This window comes from Schistocerca cancellata, chromosome 3 (genome assembly GCF_023864275.1).
Source record: "Schistocerca cancellata isolate TAMUIC-IGC-003103 chromosome 3, iqSchCanc2.1, whole genome shotgun sequence".
NCBI lineage: Eukaryota > Metazoa > Arthropoda > Insecta > Orthoptera > Acrididae > Schistocerca > Schistocerca cancellata.
This window is the reverse complement of record NC_064628.1, coordinates 272,388,228-272,408,805: the sequence shown is the minus strand read 5'-3', so window position 1 is coordinate 272,408,805 and position 20,578 is coordinate 272,388,228. Positions and strand designations below refer to the sequence as shown.

General features: G+C 39.4%; 1 protein-coding gene across 1 annotated transcript in view; it reads left to right on the top strand.

Annotated features, from left to right (window-relative positions):
* The window catches only part of LOC126174932 (attractin), a 281,000-nt gene that overhangs the window by 198,211 nt on the left and 62,211 nt on the right, over positions 1 to 20,578 (top strand). The window contains exon 19 of the mRNA XM_049921387.1: positions 17,652 to 17,868. Within this exon, the coding sequence (XP_049777344.1) occupies positions 17,652 to 17,868 (217 nt within the window). The remainder of the gene's footprint in view (positions 1 to 17,651; positions 17,869 to 20,578) is intronic.

Here is a 20,578-nt window from a genome sequence, read left to right as displayed (position 1 = left end):
TGGCAACAGTATTTCCCGTTCATGTATTACATATATTTTTGACAACATATTCAGAGGCAGCGATCTTGTGATCTATAGGAAAAACGGTGAAGAAACAGTCTAGATCGTGATAGTACTTTATTAAAATGACTGGTTTCGGTCTATACTTAGGCATATTCAGACAGCTCTGTGACAGATAAAATCATGCTAGTTACTTAGAGAAGTCAGTGACTTAAAATAATTTATACATATTGAAATCGAAGAGTCATTACCCATCAGCTGAAGATGACGATGTGTACAACAGCCAGTTGACGTCAGTCACTGAAACTGCTACTGTTGGCTAGGCAGCATTGCGTTATATAGATCTGGTGAGGGTGTGTTTGTGCTAAATTATGTCAACATCAGCCAATGGGGAATGATGTATAAGTTACATATCATTTAAAGATACAGTTTATCTAAAAGTGAATACTATAAAAAGTAATGCCTGTAGAACAGAGCAGAATGTTAGTAATAGTAAGTAATGTAATAAGATTATTTAAAACTTATTTCTTGTTGTATCATCAGACGGAATTAATTTATTTAACAAGTGTAAAATATTCATAGCATTGGCTGTTTAATCAATAGTGTGTGTTTATAAAACAAATGAATTAAAGTAAAATAATTATATCTATGGTAATTATGCAGTAATTAAACTGTGTGCTGAATATTACGAAATTTAGTGGAACATTGACACTCTCTTCTGCCCTGAATATGCTATGTAAGGACACCATTGACAAGGAGATGTCATAGTAACAAGGCCAGCAAGTAACAAAGATGTCTATCATGGATGCCTTATGTTACCATAACAACTGAGGTTGATTGCAGCTGTCAAAGATGATCAGGATGGTGTCTTGGAGAGGTGCCAGTCCAATTTATTACTATAAGCTGCCCTCAAGAAGCTAGTCATATTTGTAATACAGACCTGTTTTACAAGGGAACATTAGAATTTGGAAGCCAATAAACTAATTGACACACAGTTACTTCTTTTTACTTCTTTTCACCTTATTATGCAGGTTTTACAAAGTCACCATTACTTTTCAAAGGAACTCAGACATTATTACAAGAAAAAATTCTACTTGGCACCATCTTATCTATAGCAAAGTTGTTTAAAGTTGTTCTCAAAAATCTGAAAGTTCAAATTTTCGCACAATGCTCTTGAATTTTTGGACAGAAATAGGCTACATATTTTTAATATACATAGTGTTAGCAAAAATCTCATGGTTCTTGACCAGTTTAATTTTTATATGATACTCTAATAAACATTCACATGTACATAGGGGTGTGTGTGTGTGTGTTTGTGTGTGTGTGTGTGTGTGTGTGTGTGTGTATCTGGTTGCAGCTTAAAAAAAAGCCAACCCTCATATAAGTGTTATCTTTACTATCAGGTCTAGACTAATATTGCACGACTGCTTCTAAATTTTTATATCGTGAAATGCCATTATATTTTTCTTAATATCACTGTTCATTTATGAAAGTCCTCCATTACTTATTTATTTATTTTCTTAAGTAAATGTATTTAACTGAAAATGTAACAGATACATGAAACTTGTGATGTAACAATCATATAAAGACCAGATAGGTCTCAACTGTTGACAGTAGTGCTGCAGCAGTGGCTGAAAATTATGGCTTTTTTCCTTTCTTGTACTGTGAGGTTCGATATGTGATAAGTTTCTTAATGCGTTAGCACCAATTGAAATTCATCCTTAGCTGTGTTAGTTGTATGGACTGAAAGTCAAGAGCAAACAGATGATGTGTCACTGGTGTAGGAAATTTTCCAAGGGTTAAGAAAGTGTCTATACTGAAGAGGACCATGGGTAATCCTCCTTTGTGATTCGTGCTTGTGTAGCTGGTGCGGCAGCGCATTATGGAGAATCATCGCTCCAGTGTTACAGATATCTGTAGCCATTTTCTGCAGATAATACGATTTGTGTTGAATGAAATTGTCACTAGTGCCAGATGGGGCTGAAAAGCCTGACAACTGAACACAACGAACAGTGTTAAGATTTTTGCAACGAAACCATGACAACAGCAGTGAGTTCCTTGACTAGATTGTCATGGGTCTTGAGGCAATTGTTTCTCACTTTACTGCCGTTTGATGCCGGCCGGGGTGGCTGAGCGTTTGTAGGCAATACAGTCTGGAACCGCGCGACCTCTACGGTTGCAGGTTCGAATCCTGCCTCGAGCATGGATGTGTGTGATGTCCTTAGATTAGTTAGGTTTAAGTAGTTCTAAGTTCTAGGGGACTGATGTCTTTAACATAGCCTTTTGTCACTGTGAATGTATACGTGTAGCATTTCCTTAAGAAAGTGAGAGAATCAGCTGTCTGAAGACCATTGTTTTTCTAGAATTACAGGGGAAGTACCCTACCTTGAGTGGATAAGACCATGAAAGTAATTTTAAAATATATGGATGTGTCCATTCTGCCACTCAAGATCATTTAGCTGTACAACTCTGTATTTGTGTACAGTTAGTGTTTGAAGCTCAACAAGTTTAAAGACTGTTGAAGAAACAAGACTTTCTAAAAGATAATTATGACTGGCAGTTTTGCATGAGTCATAATTGGAAGGGAAGTTTGAAAAGTTCTTGGAACGGAATAGGAAAAAAGTACTTACATCACTGAAACTTTTTTTTTATTTTTCAATGTTGTCTCCTTGTAGATTAATACACTTGGTCCAACAATGTTCCAGTGCCTTGATCCCATCTTGAAAATGAGTTTCCTCCAGGCCTGCTAAATAGTTGTCAACTCCGGCTACCAATTCTTTGTTTGAAGTGAATCTTCATCCACCAAGAAAAATTTTCAGTTTTGGGAACAGGTGGAACTATGACGGAGCCATATCAGGTGAATAAGGTGGGTGTGGGAGTAATTCATGTTGCAGTCCATGGAATTTTGCCATGGTGATGGCACGTGTGCGGACGCGCATTGTCTGGATGGAAGATGACTTTCTTCCTTGCTAAACCCAACCTTTTTTCATGTATCTTGTGTTGCAATTTGTATAGGAGGTTAGCATAGTATTCTCCAGTAATTGTTTGCCCAGTAGGGAAATAATCTACAAACGGAATCCCATTCGCATCTCAGAACACTGATGCCATGACCTTTCCCACTGAAGGAATTGTCTTTGCTTTCTTTGGTGCCACAGGATCCGCATGTTTCCACTGCTTTGACTGTTGTTTTGTCTCTGGGGTATAGTAGTGCACCCAAGTTTCATCTGTCGTCACAAACCGGCACAAAAAATCTTGTTTGATTCTCCTGAAATGGGCCAAACATTGTTCTGGTATGTCCGTTCTCATGCGTTTTTGATCCAGTGTCAATAGTTGCGACACCCATCTTGCAAATAATTTTTTCATTTCAAATTCTTCAGTTAAAATATGAAATACCCTTTCAGATGACATCTGGCAAGGGTGAGCAATTTCACGCACTTTCAATCGGCGATCCTCCGTGACCATTTTGTGCACTTCTGCAATGATTTCTGGAGTAGATGACACATCTTGGCCGACCACTGTGTGGATCATCATCTAAGCTCTCCTGACCAAATTTAAATTCATTTGTCCACGTGGCGACAGTTGAATATTACAAAGTACTTAATCACTGCTCAAACAACATTTTTTTTTCTTCCCAGCTTCACAAATCACTATGCGGGAACAACAACAAAGCCACGTCACTGCCACAGCTCTCTTCCAAGAGCACTGACGTTTCACGTGTTTACAGGCAACAGTCCAATGAATACCACATGAACAACTCATTGCACTAACGCTGACCTCTCGTGGTGATTCTGAGAACTTTTCAAACCACTGTCGTAAGATATTATTTGGGAAAAAGCTAAATATTTTATGTTAATATAACCCATACTTACGCTGCGGGTATACCAGAAATGATATAACAAGTCAATATGCTGTCCTTGTCAATTGTGTATACTGTTCCATTCCTCTCTGTTTTAATAATTTGATTGAAACTCCACATTTGCATTTTGATAAGGAAAAAGGGAAGACAGTAAGACAACAAATAATTTTTTTTGAGAAATATGACACCAAGTACATCATGAGTTAACATACATGGTTTCAAGCAAATTCTTAGGATTTTGCAAATAATGTCTCATTTACAACTCTGTTGCTGCTCATAACTGTCTGTTACACCAGTATTTTCCCCTTCAGTGAATTGGGTTTCTGTAGTCTTTTAGATTTGTTAACCTCCTTTAGTATCTGTACTGGCAGGACAACACAGCTACACTACACAATCAGTGCAGATGCTTCACAAGTCTACAATGACTTCATAATAGCCAGGGAACAGGAAACCATGAGAGGAAAATGAACTTGTGATGCAAGTCAATTTACAGAAAGCAGAGACTCTGAACCCCTGTATAGATGAGCACGGGAGAGACTCAGCACTTGGCTGACACAGGCAGCTATCAGCTATCAGCTAAGCACTTGGCAACAACATGAAGCACGAAGCACAAGGTGAGGTCCATGATGGTCGAACTCAGAGTATGCACTGGCCCACCCAGCCAACTGCCGTCTGCAAGTAAACTCCTCTGACAGTGGGTCTGCCCATACTATGTGCTGCATGTGCCCTCTGGAACAGGTTTCCACACTATTTTACTGCTATACCCAGGCAGCTCATCTGCCCCCATCATGATGTCCAGTGCCAGGGATACTAAACCTCCAAACATTGATTTAACACAAATGCAGAGTTTTACAGATACATCTCAATGGGTGATAGAATACACACCTGTTTGTATTTTAACCCTTTCAGATCTGATTTTTTTATTTACTTGTAAAAAAATCTGACATTATTTTTACATTATGGTGAGTCTCCTGACAACATTTATCTAAGAAAAAATTTCATATGATCTCTAGTTTTCTAGATATTTAATGTACACAAATGTGTTCATCAGGTCTTGAGCTTCATTCATGTCATACATTAAGGAGGTTAACAGTATGGATCAATTATGCCACTCTTTATTTCACTTTAAAACAGAGGAAACAATAAAAATAATTCCATATTACATTCTTATTTAAACAACAATGGTCTACACCTGATTTTAAGGTTTAGTATGAAACTGCAAAAAACAATTTGTGTCCTTTTGGAGACACAAATGTGCCTTACATTTCCTGCACTGAATGCTTGAACGCCTGTACATTTTGGAAATTTGCAGCGACTTCGAGATCCTACATCATGGAAAGGCAAGTGGTAAATAGAATCAAACTGTATATCTGTAGCTGGTCATAATTCTCCTCTTTTTTCTTGGTATGACGCTCATGTCTGAAGCTAGTCCTTCTTTATACGGTTGCCCCCTCTTCTTTTCAGTCACTTTCTTTTGGCACAGTATCAATCCATCTGCTGCCCTGATACGAAAAGAAGAAAGTCCATTTGCTTCTTCTTTGGGATAGACCGGTTTTCTGTGTCTCGTCTGTATTTCCAACCAACTTTGCACGATGGCAAAGCCAACAGCGTGAAGAATCATAAGCAAGGCCATTTTCGAGATCTGATGAAAACTATGTAGTAGCTTATCAGTTGATCAAGTAGATCCGCACCACCCATTGCATGATTATATCTTCTCACTATTTCAAGTCGAGCCTTTACCAACAAAGTTTGAACACAATACAATTGGCCTACTGTCTAACCACTTACACATGGTAATTTCATCAGCACTAGTGATTTCTTCACAGTAACCTCTGGTTTGTTTCATTATTGTTTTATCATCTGAAAAAGGCAAGTTTTTTCCAAATCTGTTTTGACGGAAAATACCTGCTGCATTGATGCCTTGAGATTTCAGAACTTGAAACAGCAGGACCTAATCCAAATTTTTTACAGCATGTGGTATTTAGTTCAGTTGTAGCGGCTTGATCCAAAAGGAAATCGTGCACTGTTCCACACTTTCCACACAACATGAAGACATTGATTCCCCATGGGCTTGGTTTCCCCTTGACGTACTGCTTTGCAGAAAACTTCCCGGTGAAAGGAATAATTCCTTCATCCACACAAACATCCTCTTCTGTAGAAAGTTCACTGCAACGTTTTCAAATGGCTGTGTAAACTGGCCTGAATTTGTAAAATTTATCTTTATTTTCAGGTGGCTTCTCCAGATTGTTCACCAAGTGTAAATTTGTTCGTAATTCTAAAAATCTGTCTCGTGACATGTTTTCCAAAACACATTTACCTTCAGGCTTGTATCCCAATACGTTTGTAATCTGGGAAATTTCAAAGCACCAGTCAATATATGCAAACCAAATAGCACCTCTAGTTCTTGAGGAGTTGTCTGCTTGAATGAGGATTTGCCTTGTTGTAACGCATAAATATTAGTATGTGCTGCTATGTTAGTGAACAAATCATCTGGTATATACCTTTTGAAGTATTGTATTGGAGAACACAAGACAGATTCTTCAAAATTTGGAGCTTTGTATGTTTCTCCGATGGTACTTAGAGGCTTGCGTTCCCATTTTATGGATTTTTTAGGTGTCACCATTATGTTGTCACACAGGTTATTAAATTGTGGGTTGTTTTCATTGCATAAAAAGTTCATTTCAGCATCCACCACCTGTCCATTATCTTCATCTTCAGATATGGTGTCTCTACACACATCATTCACACCCACTTTATCTGCTCCAACATGTTTCACTATTTGTGGAGCTTGCCTTTCAAGAAGTGGTACACTGTCATCCTCATCTCCACTCAAACTTATGTCAGAAACGTCACTATTTTCAATTATATCCATAATCAAGCCCCAATCTTTCTCCACAGAAAGATATTCCTTATCCATATTTGTAAGTCAAAATCCAGAAATATAAAATAAAATCATGTGTACTGGTCAGTTATTCTCCTCCTTGCTGCTGGTACTGACATTCCTGAAAAAAATACCACACATAACTACCACAGCCATGCAAATACAGCTGAGACAAATTTTTGGATGGAGTTTCCTATTTTACACAATTAAGGAGCTGTTGTACACAAATGTGTACATTAAATTTACCTGATACATAACACAAATATGAACTGAATGAAATTGCTGAAAATTCCACTGAAAGAATGTCTAATGTTTCCAAAAGAAGGAAACCACACAAAACATTCATTAACAAAACCCACAATGTGACTATTACAGCAATAAAGTCAACGAGTAATGGTTTATCACAGAGAGACAACACCAGAGAGTATATTTTACTATGTAGTTTACAGACTGCTCGGAAGAGAGCAGCAGCCGCTGGAGCATGGCCAAAATAAACCTACACAAATGTGCACAGTGAGTTTTGATGCACCTGACATTTCTTGTCAGCAAAATATTAGTGAACAAACTTTATGTACACAATTGTGACCACCAGGTCTCAAAAGGTTAAAATATTTTTATTTAGCTTTAGCTGTTACAAGCTGGAGACTTCCCTTGTTACATTCAGCCAGATTTGGAGATTGAACAAAATTGTATTGTAGCATCAATTTTGTGATGCAACATGGGGTCCAAAGGCTCGTAGACCACACTGTATGCAGAAATGAACTTCTGCCAGCCATTACCTTCTTGCCTGGAACTATATCATCACTGCCAGGGAAAAACCATGCTTAGCATTGCAGTCTATGAAGCATCTGAATCGTTTACTTTTAAAAGGACATCAGTCCATAATTTGGTGATTTTGAGTTTGCTAGTCCTTCAGATACTATATATGTAACTGCACAAACTGACATTAAGGAGGTATCAATCCGTCATTTAGTGTACATTGTATAGGATTCTGAAAAACTATGTTATTTTTATAGGGTCATCAATCAATGACTCATGCCAGCAAAAGGTAAAGAGGCATGAGTCATGACTCATGCCAGCTAAAAGTAAATTTGAAAATAAAGCTTAGATAACAGACTAAAGATGCTGCATTTCTAGATGACATTAGCAGCAGAAGTCACAAGCAAAAAATGTGCTGCAATTGCTTTGAATGGAAGGTCACAAGTAGTCGCTTGTTGCATGTGAGAGAAGTTACGTGTGTAACTGAAATCTCTTTGATAAAATCATGCAGCGAAAGATAGAGCTATGACAGAGATGTTTTTTCATAAACGGGAGAGCAGAAAATTTTAGACAGCTTTCCAGTATGAGAGAAAGCAGGAATGTCTTCCCAGTATACCACAAGAGTCCAGTGAACTGCATCAGTTCTCAGTCCAGGGTAAGAATCACACTCTCGAGAGATTTCTGATTTACCTAATTGATTCTGTGAGATTCAGTAAAATTCAGCATTACCTTCTAGTGAGTGGGGACAGTTTTTTACGCTATGATAGGGATTTCAACATCATAAAAAGAAAATTAAGGAAACAGGACAGATTTTTTACAATGTGTGATGTCAGAGAGGTGATTATTACAAATTTGCAACAAAGTAAATTTCTTGTTAGAGACGCTGCTGCTACTGAAATATAAGACTATATGTAATGGTAGCAGTCTTAGTACATGAAGACCAGAATTTCTGAAGAAACTCTTTAAGCATTGGAAGATAATGAAAGGTGAACTTCTCTATCAGCACTTTTTCACATTTTGTGTTTAAATACACAGGAAACGGTTATATTACACCTTCAGCAACAATCAATGGCCTGACTAGTCACACTTTTCTTCTAGGCCTCCAGCATAGTCCACTGACTGCACCAGAAAAACAAACTTATCCTTCAGAAAAGGTTCCAATCGAGTCCAGTTCAATCACGGGCTTAGAAAAACTCCAACGTTATTTGCCTGATGAACACCTGTTATTCTGTGAAAATTTTTTGAAGTGTCCTGTAAAGATTAACAGCCAAGACATCAGCGAATGAAATTTCAAACAACAATTAATGTTGCCGATTGTAACTGTACATGTTATGTTGTATGCAATCGAAATAGTATTGAAACTTCCTGACATTTTACAACTGTGTGCTGGGCCAAGACTGTAACTCAGGAACTATGCCATTCACAAGAAAGTGTTTTACCAACTGAGCTACCCAAGCATGACTCACAACCCATCTTTACAGCTTTACTTCCACCAGTACCTCATCTCCTACCTTCCATACTTTACAGACTGTCTCCTGCAAAACTTGCAAGATTAGCACACCTAGAAGAAAGAATACTGTGGAGGCATGGCTTAGCCACTGTGGGAGTTGTCTCCAGGATGAAATTTTCACTCTGTAGCTGAGTCTGTGCACATTGGTTTGCATCTGGTATTTCATTTTGAGTGCTAGAATTGATGACATTGACATTTTTGTGTTCGGCTGCAAATATAACACATGCACTGAACCAGTGATGGCTTTTGTAATTCTTTGTGGTATCTGGGAAAACTATGTGAATCATTTTATTCGTGTTTGCTGTGAGTTTACAGAAGTTCGTTGGCAGTGTGATACATTGTGTGGAGTCACTGATTGCCATTTTCCCTTTCCCAACGCCTAACAGTTTTGTGAAACATTCATCAGGTGGATCATGTTGTAGCTAAATATGTATTGGTCTTCAAGGTCAGTATCTGTATGTGTCGCCATGAAACTGATGATCTGAGACGAGCATTAAGTTCTTTAGTGACTGTTTAATGCGGTATAAATGGTAGAGTTTGTCGAAAATTACCAGCTGTTCATTTCCTCTCAAATCTTTAAGTATATGATGAAGTACTTCCTATATTTTTTGTGTGCCTTAGTACAATTGCTCCATATAATGAGTTGAAATAATAGGATTATTTTACTCATTCTGAATTTTTATTTATTTTGTATGTTGATGAGTCAGTGATTTGCATGTTCAACAGCAGTTTCAGTGCTGAATATGCTGTTTGATCATCATCAAAAGATTTCTCTCAATTCCAGGTGGTACGATTAAGATTACATGTGTCATATATTATAACTACGTACAGGTTGAAGAAATACATTGATTATGCTTTAAAACAATATGAAGATATACACTCCTGGAAATCGAAATAAGAACACCGTGAATTCATTGTCCCAGGAAGGGGAAACTTTATTGACACATTCCTGGGGTCAGATACATCACATGATCACACTGACAGAACCACAGGCACAGAGACACAGGCAACAGAGCATGCACAATGTCGGCACTAGTACAGTGTATATCCACCTTTCGCAGCAATGCAGGCTGCTATTCTCCCATGGAGACGATCGTAGAGATGCTGGATGTAGTCCTGTGGAACGGCTTGCCATGCCATTTCCACCTGGCGCCTCAGTTGGACCAGCGTTCGTGCTGGACGTGCAGACCGCGTGAGACGACGCTTCATCCAGTCCCAAACATGCTCAATGGGGGACAGATCCGGAGATCTTGCTGGCCAGGGTAGTTGACTTACACCTTCTAGAGCACGTTGGGTGGCACGGGATACATGCGGACGTGCATTGGCCTGTTGGAACAGCAAGTTCCCTTGCCGGTCTAGGAATGGTAGAACGATGGGTTCGATGACGGTTTGGATGTACCGTGCACTATTCAGTGTCCCCTCGACGATCACCAGTGGTGTACGGCCAGTGTAGGAGATCGCTCCCCACACCATGATGCCGGTTGTTGGCCCTGTGTGCCTCGGTCATATGCAGTCCTGATTGTGGCGCTCACCTGCACGGCGCCAAACACGCATACGACCATCATTGGCACCAAGGCAGAAGCGACTCTCATCGCTGAAGACGACACGTCTCCATTCGTCCCTCCATTCACGCCTGTCGCGACACCACTGGAGGCGGGCTGCACGATGTTGGGGCATGAGCGGAAGACGGCCTAACGGTGTGCGGGACCGTAGCCCAGCTTCATGGAGACAGTTGCGAATGGTCCTCGCCGATACCCCAGGAGCAACAGTGTCCCTAATTTGCTGGGAAGTGGCGGTGCGGTCCCCTACGGCACTGCGTAGGATCCTACGGTCTTGGCGTGCATCCGTGCGTCGCTGCGGTCCGGTCCCAGGTTGACGGGCACGTGCACCTTCCGCCGACCACTGGCGACAACATCGATGTACTGTGGAGACCTCACGCCCCACGTGTTGAGCAATTCGGCGGTACGTCCACCCGGCCTCCCGCATGCCCACTATACGCCCTCGCTCAAAGTCCGTCAACTGCACATACGGTTCACGTCCACGCTGTTGCGGCATGCTACCAGTGTTAAAGACTGCGATGGAGCTCCGTATGCCATGGCAAACTGGCTGACACTGACGGCGGCGGTGCACAAATGCTGCGCAGCTAGCGCCATTCGACGGCCAACACCGCGGTTCCTGGTGTGTCCGCTGTGCCGTGCGTGTGATCATTGCTTGTACAGTCCTCTCGCAGTGTCCGGAGCAAGTATGGTGGGTCTGACACACCGGTGTCAATGTGTTCTTTTTTCCATTTCCAGGAGTGTATATACTATTTATATGGTATGATGGTATGATTGTATGGTTGCAAAATAAGTGAAATGAAGAGTGTGTTGCCTGTGCTTTTGGACATATCTATGAAATATAATCTGTAGTCTCGGCTTGTAATGGCGTGTATAATTCTGTCATATGCTGTGTGTCATTCGGGAACCAATTTCGGAAAATTCATTTGAACAAATGCCAACAATTCATTGACATCAAGGAGTTTTTCTCATTATAAATCACGATCAAAAAGGTCATTTAAAGATTGATTCAGCACAACCAGTCTAAGTTATACCCTTGCTTGTTAGCGATTGCTAAACATGTGTTCTCAGATGAAACCAGTGCCATATACACATTTGGTTTGAACCGAATGTCCAGATTTCAATTTGTAGCATGTAAATAATGTCTTCTCTCATGTAGTCATTGTATTTTTCCAAAAGATCTTTTGGATTGTGTTGGGAGCACATTGTCAGTATTATTCCAAATAATATGTGTTTGCTGGCGTTGAATGGTGTCCCATGTTTCAGCAAGTCAAGCGTCACATTTCTCACAGTTTTCAAGATTTCGTTCTTGCAGGCTTCACAATAAGTAGCTGACATGGGAGTGTTTACTGTTCTCGTTTCTTATAAGCACAAGTGAAAGTGTTCTACATTATTTTGATGAATAGTGTACTGTCAGCATAACACATCAGTTGAATTTGAATAGGAATGTCATGCGACTGTGTTATCTTGTTTCTGATGTTGAAACTTGCTTGCCGAAGAGTGTCATGTGTAGTATGTTGGCCCTTGCGAGTAGAGTGTTGCCGTAGCGGACATATCATCCCCACAAAATAATAAAATGCAGTTAATATTGTTGGTGGTGGTGACAATGTTCTTCACAAGCATTTTCTGATGTGAAGTACACACACTGTCCATTTTCAAGAGGAACTTCCAAATGAATAGCTGTTGGATGTCTTTATGGACTGGAAATGATAAAATGCACCAAACTGCTTCATTGCTACTAATGTAACATCCCAGTTGATATTAGTTGATTTAGTTGATAGAACATACGCACCAACAATAGCCACTCACCTGCAGGAAAGAAAATGTCATGCTAACAACAGCATCCAACTTAAAGCAGAAGACTAGACATCCTGGAAACAATACAGATATACAGACACCAAAGAAAACAGCCTGAGTTAATCCTAAATGACAGAAAAGACAACATTTACAACAGTATCATCTCGGTTTTAACAGCAGCCTACATTCTTAAATTTACACGCGCGCGCACACACACACACACACACACACACACACACACACACACACGGAGCCTCCATCTGCTGCTTCATATTTACCACAGATAATTGCTTATGTTTCCATGATATTTGCCAAATAAACTACAGAATGGCCCTACCCACAAACATACCAATAGTTTGCACCTAATCAGCTATAGGGTACATGTATCTGTTTATAATATAAATAATATAAATAGTATATATATCTTCATATTGTTTTAAAGCATAATCAGTGTATTTCTTCAACCTGTACGTAGTTATAATATATGACACATGTAATCTTAACCCACAGTTCCGGCATAACCTAAACAACTTTTCTCTCCCTCAGTCAATCCTTTGCCTTCTTTATCTGAATTCCTACACACACACACACACACACACACACACACACACACCCGCAAGCGTGTGCCCCCCCCCTCTCTCTCTCCCTCCCCCTCCCCCCCCCCCCCCGCCTCTCTCTCTCTCTCTCTCTCTCTCTCTCTCTCTCTCTCTCTCTCTCTCTCTCTCTCTCTCACACACACACACACACACACACACACACACACACACACATACACACATTTACCATGAGTTATTTAGCTGTTTGCATATATCTTTGATATTTTCTAGATGAACAGTTGACATGTCTAACTTGCAAGAATATATCTGTCTGAATACATTTAATTCCTTATCAGTGTATTACTTCAACATTTACTTAGTTGTAACATGTGAAGATGTGACTGTAACAACTCCACAGCTCGGGCATAGTCAAAACTTCGCTCTCTTTCTGTCGCTCATTTCATCCTTTCTCTCTGTTTCCTAACCTCACTTATGATTTATGTACAATGTTTTCAACATATCACCTGATTACACAAATGAGTATGAAGTTTAAGCTGTACAAACATGACAGAAAGGGTAACTGTATCACCCAAAATATTTACTGTAACATACCTGTTCATCTACTCAACTAGAGAGCGCAACAGTGCTTTGAAGACTTACTCCAAAATAATGGTTCTGTTTTGCTATATGTTCTTTGCACCTAACAGTTTCTAGACACGATATTTGTTTGTGAAGTATTACAGTTTATATGTGATTATTACTACAGAAAAATGAGCCTGTGATGACTAAAGGTGTTCTGTTTTAGTTGTTTTATTTGCACATTTACATTTACAATCAGTTTTCAGTCAAAGACCTCCACAGAACCATGTTCTGAAATAGTGTTTTGTTTTTCCTTTTAGACAATGCCATAACTTACCCCAAAGTCATAAAACAATAAACACATCATATTAATACAATACAAATAAATCCACCTGATGATGGCTTAACTCTGTAAACCATGTTGTGGGAATAAATAAACAGTGACTGGCAACACGTAACTTGTTGTTCCAATTGATGTCTGCTTTGTTCATTTTCAAGAGGTACAAGTCAGTGATTATTGACTTCATCATAATTGTTTTATACTTTTAAAGTGGTAGATTTGCTGCCATCTTCAGTTGGTTGTTGATAATAGATGAGATATTCGTCATTACCAGTTATAGTCTTGGCAAGTAAATCTCTTAGGTATTGTTTCATGCATTTCCAATCAGATATACATGGTGAATTGTTGAGTAAGCCACTCGGACCATGAATCAAGTTTCTGATGACAATTTGAAAAAAGTCTGTACCTGTGTCAGACTCAGATTGATGTGTTGTGACTTTTTTGATCAAACAAATCAAAATGTGTGCATGTTGCAATCCTCTCTTTTGCCCTTCTTTAGCCAAATGTGGAGTTGTTGTTCAGTTCCTGTTTTGTTGGAACAGTTGCCGACATTTAAAGATAGGTTTGTCAGCAGTTTCACTAATCATCACTCAGTATAAATAAGTCATGCATGTCACCGACTTTTTTACTCGCTCCTTCATCTATGTGTAGATTTTCAATGTGATATTAAAATGAGCCATATTCTCTGTGGCTCATATTCTCCGTGCAAAAATAAAAGTGATTGTTTCAGTCCATCATATGAGTGACGAGTTTCTGAGACTCTGTGAACATCATCATTTCTGTGCTGAGGAATTATTACACGCAAAATAAATTCTTTTCCAACTACAACAATTAACACTTTATTACCTGTTGATGCATTGTACTGTCTTTTGTGTTGGCTGATAGGTGTTTTGTCTGCTCTAATTACAGCTTTGTACTCTTTATTTTTATTTTGACAATATCTCTTCCTTCGGGCAGGTATTGTTGGAGATGACCACACTTCTTCCAACAAGAGACCAATTTGTTTATATTGTCACTATAAAATGTTTGACTTTGCTGATGGAGCCACAGCCTCGCTTCTGCTTGCAATGCTTCATCACTATCCAAAGTGAATCGTCCTAGACATTGTTTAAGCTTTGGGAACAGATGAAAATTGGATGGGACCAAGTCAAAACTGTAATGATGATGGTGGTGGTGACAGTGAAGCAAAGACATCATATTGTTGCATATTTCACAACTGTTGTGTAAACACTCTGAATTCAAAACTCGATTACAGAATGCTGTTCTAATGCAACAAGTTACATTATGCACAGCCACATTTCACGATACAATTCAGAGAACTCTAGAACCAGAGTAATGCAAATATATAGACATGAGGATTAAATGTTAATAACATTTGTTTTATTTGAAAAGCTTTGAGAATTTTCACATAAAAAATTCAGAGGCACTACTTTACAGAAAGTCCTTGTATTCGTCTAGTTCGGCAATCGCCACATGTCCTGGGTTGTAGCTTCCTGGGAGCTTACTGTTTGTATCATCATCAAACTCCTTCCAAATTGGAGAGTTACCACTCTTTGTGGCAGGAATTAGTTGGTGACTTTTGTTTCCTCACTAGCAAGTTTTCTTGAGGCATATCTACTCTTTCTGAAAAATATAACTGCTCTTTTGATCTTGTCGACAGTTCTCTGTATTGACTTTTGTATTATTTGCTGCAGAGAGTGATTTATAGAATGTGCAAAGCATCAGACATGTAAGATTCAATAGCATACCAGCTGCTTTCATGTTTGAAGCGTTATCCATTATTATGACAGTGGTTTTAAACTTGAAATTTTATTTGGTGACAACAGCTTTTACCCAATTTGAAATAGTGTGTCTTTCTTCAGACTGAAAGCACTCTAGAAGGCATGACTTTGAGATTTCCCACCTATGAAATGTATCATGAGTGAACCGAAACTAATATTATTTTGGCAGCCATGCCACAAAAATGCGTGTGAGGACCAGAGCTACTCACAGCCCAACTGTGGGGTGTGCAGTTACACAGAACCACCACCTACCACCTGGCATGTAACAGCATGGTTGAGTGACTCCATCAAACACTGGAAGACTCCCTAACTTGCCACGACACCACCTCCTGCTGGTACTGCTCAGTCTGTGAGTAGCCAAAAGAAGAGATCAGCACTTCATCTGCCGACCTGATCTATGGACAATCCCTTGCCATCCCTGGTGATTTTATGGAGAAGGTTCCACCACTCTGTGATGCCTTGTCCGCACCACAAGCAGAACATCTGTGCACCCACGTGGACCGCCTCCCATCACATGCACCGCTGTGGCTTGGCAATGGCAAAGTAATTGTACACACCGTCTACTGTGCTGTACACACATCATGGTTGGTTGGTTGGTTGATTGGTTGGTTGGTTTGGGGGAGGGACCAAACAGTGAGGTCATCAGCTCCAACGGATTAGGGAAGTACGAGGAAGGAAGTCGACTTTACGCTTTCAAAGGAACCGTCCTGGCATTTGCATGAAGCAATTTAGGGAAATCATGGGAAAACTAAATCAGGATGGCCAGACGTGGGTTTGAACTGCTGTCCTCCCAAATGCAAGTCCAGTGTGCTGACCATTGCGCCACCTCACTCGCTGCACGTCATGCTATGTGCTGATGCGGTACAGCCAACACTTCAGCCGCCCTACTCAGGGCCACATTGTGTCATCACCCACAGTGAAAGAATGCTCAATATTGAGTTGGGAATTAAAGTGAGGGTTTGGGAAACAATTTTCATTGACTCTAGGTCCAACAACATCCCACATATCCAAAATAAAACTCAATGCACCTAGAAGATTCATTGCATCACAGATTCCAGCACATTAATATCTATTAAATACTGTTGAACTTGCCACTGAGGTATAATTGTTTTGTAATAGCTTGATCCATGGGCTGAAGTTTGCTGATCATATTGGAAGGAAGGAAAGTTCGATGTTTTGTAGCAAAACATGTTTTGACTGAGCAACACAATTCTCAACACAAAGCACAATACTGTAGCTTTCTTTGTTTATTTCATAATCAAACACCCCTAGCCATGTGGCACCGGTGAAGAGCCATCATGTCTTATATGTGAGAGGAAGTCTGTAAGTTGGACACATAACAAAGATTCTTATAGAAGCTTTTGCAGTACTTTTGTAAAGGCAGTTTTACTGTGAACTTTACTTTAAGGAAATTTTACTCACATAAGATGTACTGATGATGTTTTTTTAAACTTCTTCATTCAAACTGAGGAACAGTTCCCCCATAATTCATGCTTCTCATAATTCCAATATTATAATCAAGCAATGGAAAGTCTAAGTTGGAATAACAACTATATGAAAAGGATAGATCGCTTCTCACCATTCGGAAGAAGCATTCAGTCACAGACAGACGGAATGAAAAGACTACTAAACATTTAAGCTTTTGGGCAAAAAAAGTATTATTCTGAAATGGAAAACATGCTGGGGTCACAGCAGCTGGAGACACCTTGGAATATGCAAGCTGTTCTCGTGTAAGTGTGTGTGTTTTTTCCATTTTGGAAGAAGGACCTTTCTGTCTGAAACCTTAAATGTTTTGCAGTCTTTTCATTGTGCTTGTCTGTGACACACTGCCTCCTCTAATCTTTTCGATAATTCCAATTTTGTATCATTTCTTCTATTACCTGTGTAGAAAATACTCTTTTGTAAAGCTCTACCCTTGCTACACCTTGGCATTGCTGTTAGTGAGTTGGAATTTCTGTAAACATGACTTTGTCTATTAGATGTAATTTGAATTTTAAGTAATAGTGTAGTGTATTTTTATATTGTTTATAATGCTTTTAAAATTTTTTCATTTCAGCTAACAACGTAGAAAAGCCAATATTGACCAATCATAATTGTACAAGCTATCGGTATCGCTTCAACAAGGCTGAACATAATTTTGGCACTTTGGATAATGTTACATTGACTACTTTCTATGTTTATGTGTATGATTTTCGGCCACCATTATGGATTCAGATCTCCTTCTCACAGTATCCAAAGCTGAATTTGCAACAGTTCTTCATCACATTTTCAACGTAAGTTTTTAGTCCCTTTACCTAATGCATTTACTATTGTTAAAAATTATGTATGAATTAAATGAAGAAACTGAGTAAACAGAAAAAATGCATTAGCACATATGAGATTTAAAAGTCCTTTTATACTAGAATTTCTTATTAATTTCAGCAACTGCACTGCTCCAATGCGGTACCCAATTGTGTTAGTTCATATATTGTCCTTATGTATCAGTGAATTTTGAAGCTAAGGACAATTATATTACATACATGTTGTTCAATGCCATCATTTAGTCTTTCTCAGTTTCTTCAGCATGAAAATTGTTGTTTTGTTCTTTTTGTTATTTGTTATCTGCATTGAACTGATTCTTTCTGAGAGCCAATTTATGAACATGTGAACACAAAGTTGTAAATCAGAGGTAAACTTAAAACACTGTTGTGGCACCCAAAATTGCATGGACAAATAAGTTAAGCAGGCACCTATTCCATCTATAAGACTATCAGAAAGTTAATATGAACATTTTTCCTTTTGAGTATGGTGTGCTTTCAGAATGAAGAAATGTGTGTCTTTAACATTTCAGATTGGTGACTGTAATGTAATTACATTATATATATATATATATATATATATATATATATATATATATATATATATATATATATATATATATATATATATATATAAACAAAGATGATGTGACTTACCAAATGAAGGTGCTGGCAGGTCGACAGACACACAAACGAACACAAACATACACACAAAATTCAAGCTTTCGCAACAAACTGTTGCCTCATCAGGAAAGAGGGAAGGAGAGGGAAAGACGAAAGGATGTGGGTTTTAAGGGAGAGGGTAAGGAGTCATTCCAGTCCCGGGAGCAGAAAGACTTACCTTAGGGGGGAAAAAGGACGGGTATACACTCGCACACACACACATATCCATCCACACATATACAGACACATCTTTGTTTTTAGGTATATTTTTCCTACGTGGAATGTTTCCTTCTATATATATATATATATATATATATATATATATATATATATATATATATATATATATATATATAAAGAAAGATGATGAGACTTACCAAACAAAAGCGCTGGCAGGTCGATAGACACACAAACAAACACAAACATACACACAAAATCTAGCTTTCGCAACCAACGGTTGCCTCGTCAGGAAAGAGGGAAGGAGAAGGAAAGACAAAAGGATATGGGTTTTAAGGGAGAGGGTAAGGAGTCATTCCAATCCCGGGAGCGGAAAGACTTACCTTAGGGGGAAAAAAGGACAGGTGTACACTCGCACACACACACATATCCATCCATACATCCATCTTGTATGTATGGATGGATATGTGTGTGTGTGCGAGTGTACACCTGTCCTTTTTTCCCCCTAAGGTAAGTCTTTCCGCTCCCGGGATTGGAATGACTCCTTACCCTCTCCCTTAAAACCCATATCCTTTTGTCTTTCCTTCTCCTTCCCTCTTTCCTGACGAGGCAACCGTTGGTTGCGAAAGCTAGATTTTGTGTGTATGTTTGTGTTTGTTTGTGTGTCTATCGACCTGCCAGCGCTTTTGTTTGGTAAGTCTCATCATCTTTCTTTTTAAATATATTTTTCCCACGTGGAATGTTTCCCTCTATTATATATATATATATATATATATATATATATATATATATATATATATATATATATATATATATAGAAAGATGATGAGACTTACCAAACAAAAGCGCTGGCAGGTCAATAGACACACAAACAAAAACAAACATACACACAAAATTCAAGCTTTTGCAACAAACAGTTGCTTCATCAGGAAAGAGGGAAGGAGAGGGAAAGACGAAAGGATGTGGGTTTTAAGGAAGAGGGTAAGGAGTCATTCCAATCCCGGGAGCGGAAAGACTTACCTTCGGGGGAAAAAAGGACAGGTATACACTCGCGCACACACACACATATCCATCCGCATATACACAGACACAAGCAGACATTATATATATATTCATCCCTATGAAATCCCCAGACCACCTTCCCTACCCTCTGGCTCCTACCCCTGTAACCGCCCCCGGTGTAAAACCTGTCCCATGCACCCTCCCACCACCACCTACTCCAGTCCTGTAACCCGGAAGGTGTACACGATCAAAGGCAGAGCCACGTGTGAAAGCACCCACGTGATTTACCAACTGACCTGCCTACACTGTGAAGCGTTCTATGTGGGAATGACCAGCAACAAACTGTCCATTCGCATGAATGGACACAGGCAGACAGTGTTTGTTGGTAATGAGGATCACCCTGTGGCTAAACATGCCTTGGTGCACGGCCAGCACATCTTGGCACAGTGTTACACCGTCCGGGTTATCTGGATACTTCCCACTAACACCAACCTGTCAGAACTCCGGAGATGGGAACTTGCCCTTCAGCATATCCTCTCTTCTCGCTATCCGCCAGGCCTCAATCTCCGCTAATTTCTAATTTCAATTTGCCGCCGCTCGTACCTCACCTGTCTTTCAACATCATCTTTGCCTTTGTACATCCGCCCCGACTGACATCTCTGCCCAAACTCTTTGCCTTTACAAATGTCTGCTTGTGTCTGTGTATATGAGGATGGATATGTGTGTGTGTGCGAGTGTATACCTGTCCTTTTTTCCCTCCTTTTTTCCCCCTAAGGTAAGTCTTTCCGCTCCCGGGATTGGAATGACTCCTTACCCTCTCCGTTAAAACCCAAATCCTTTTGTC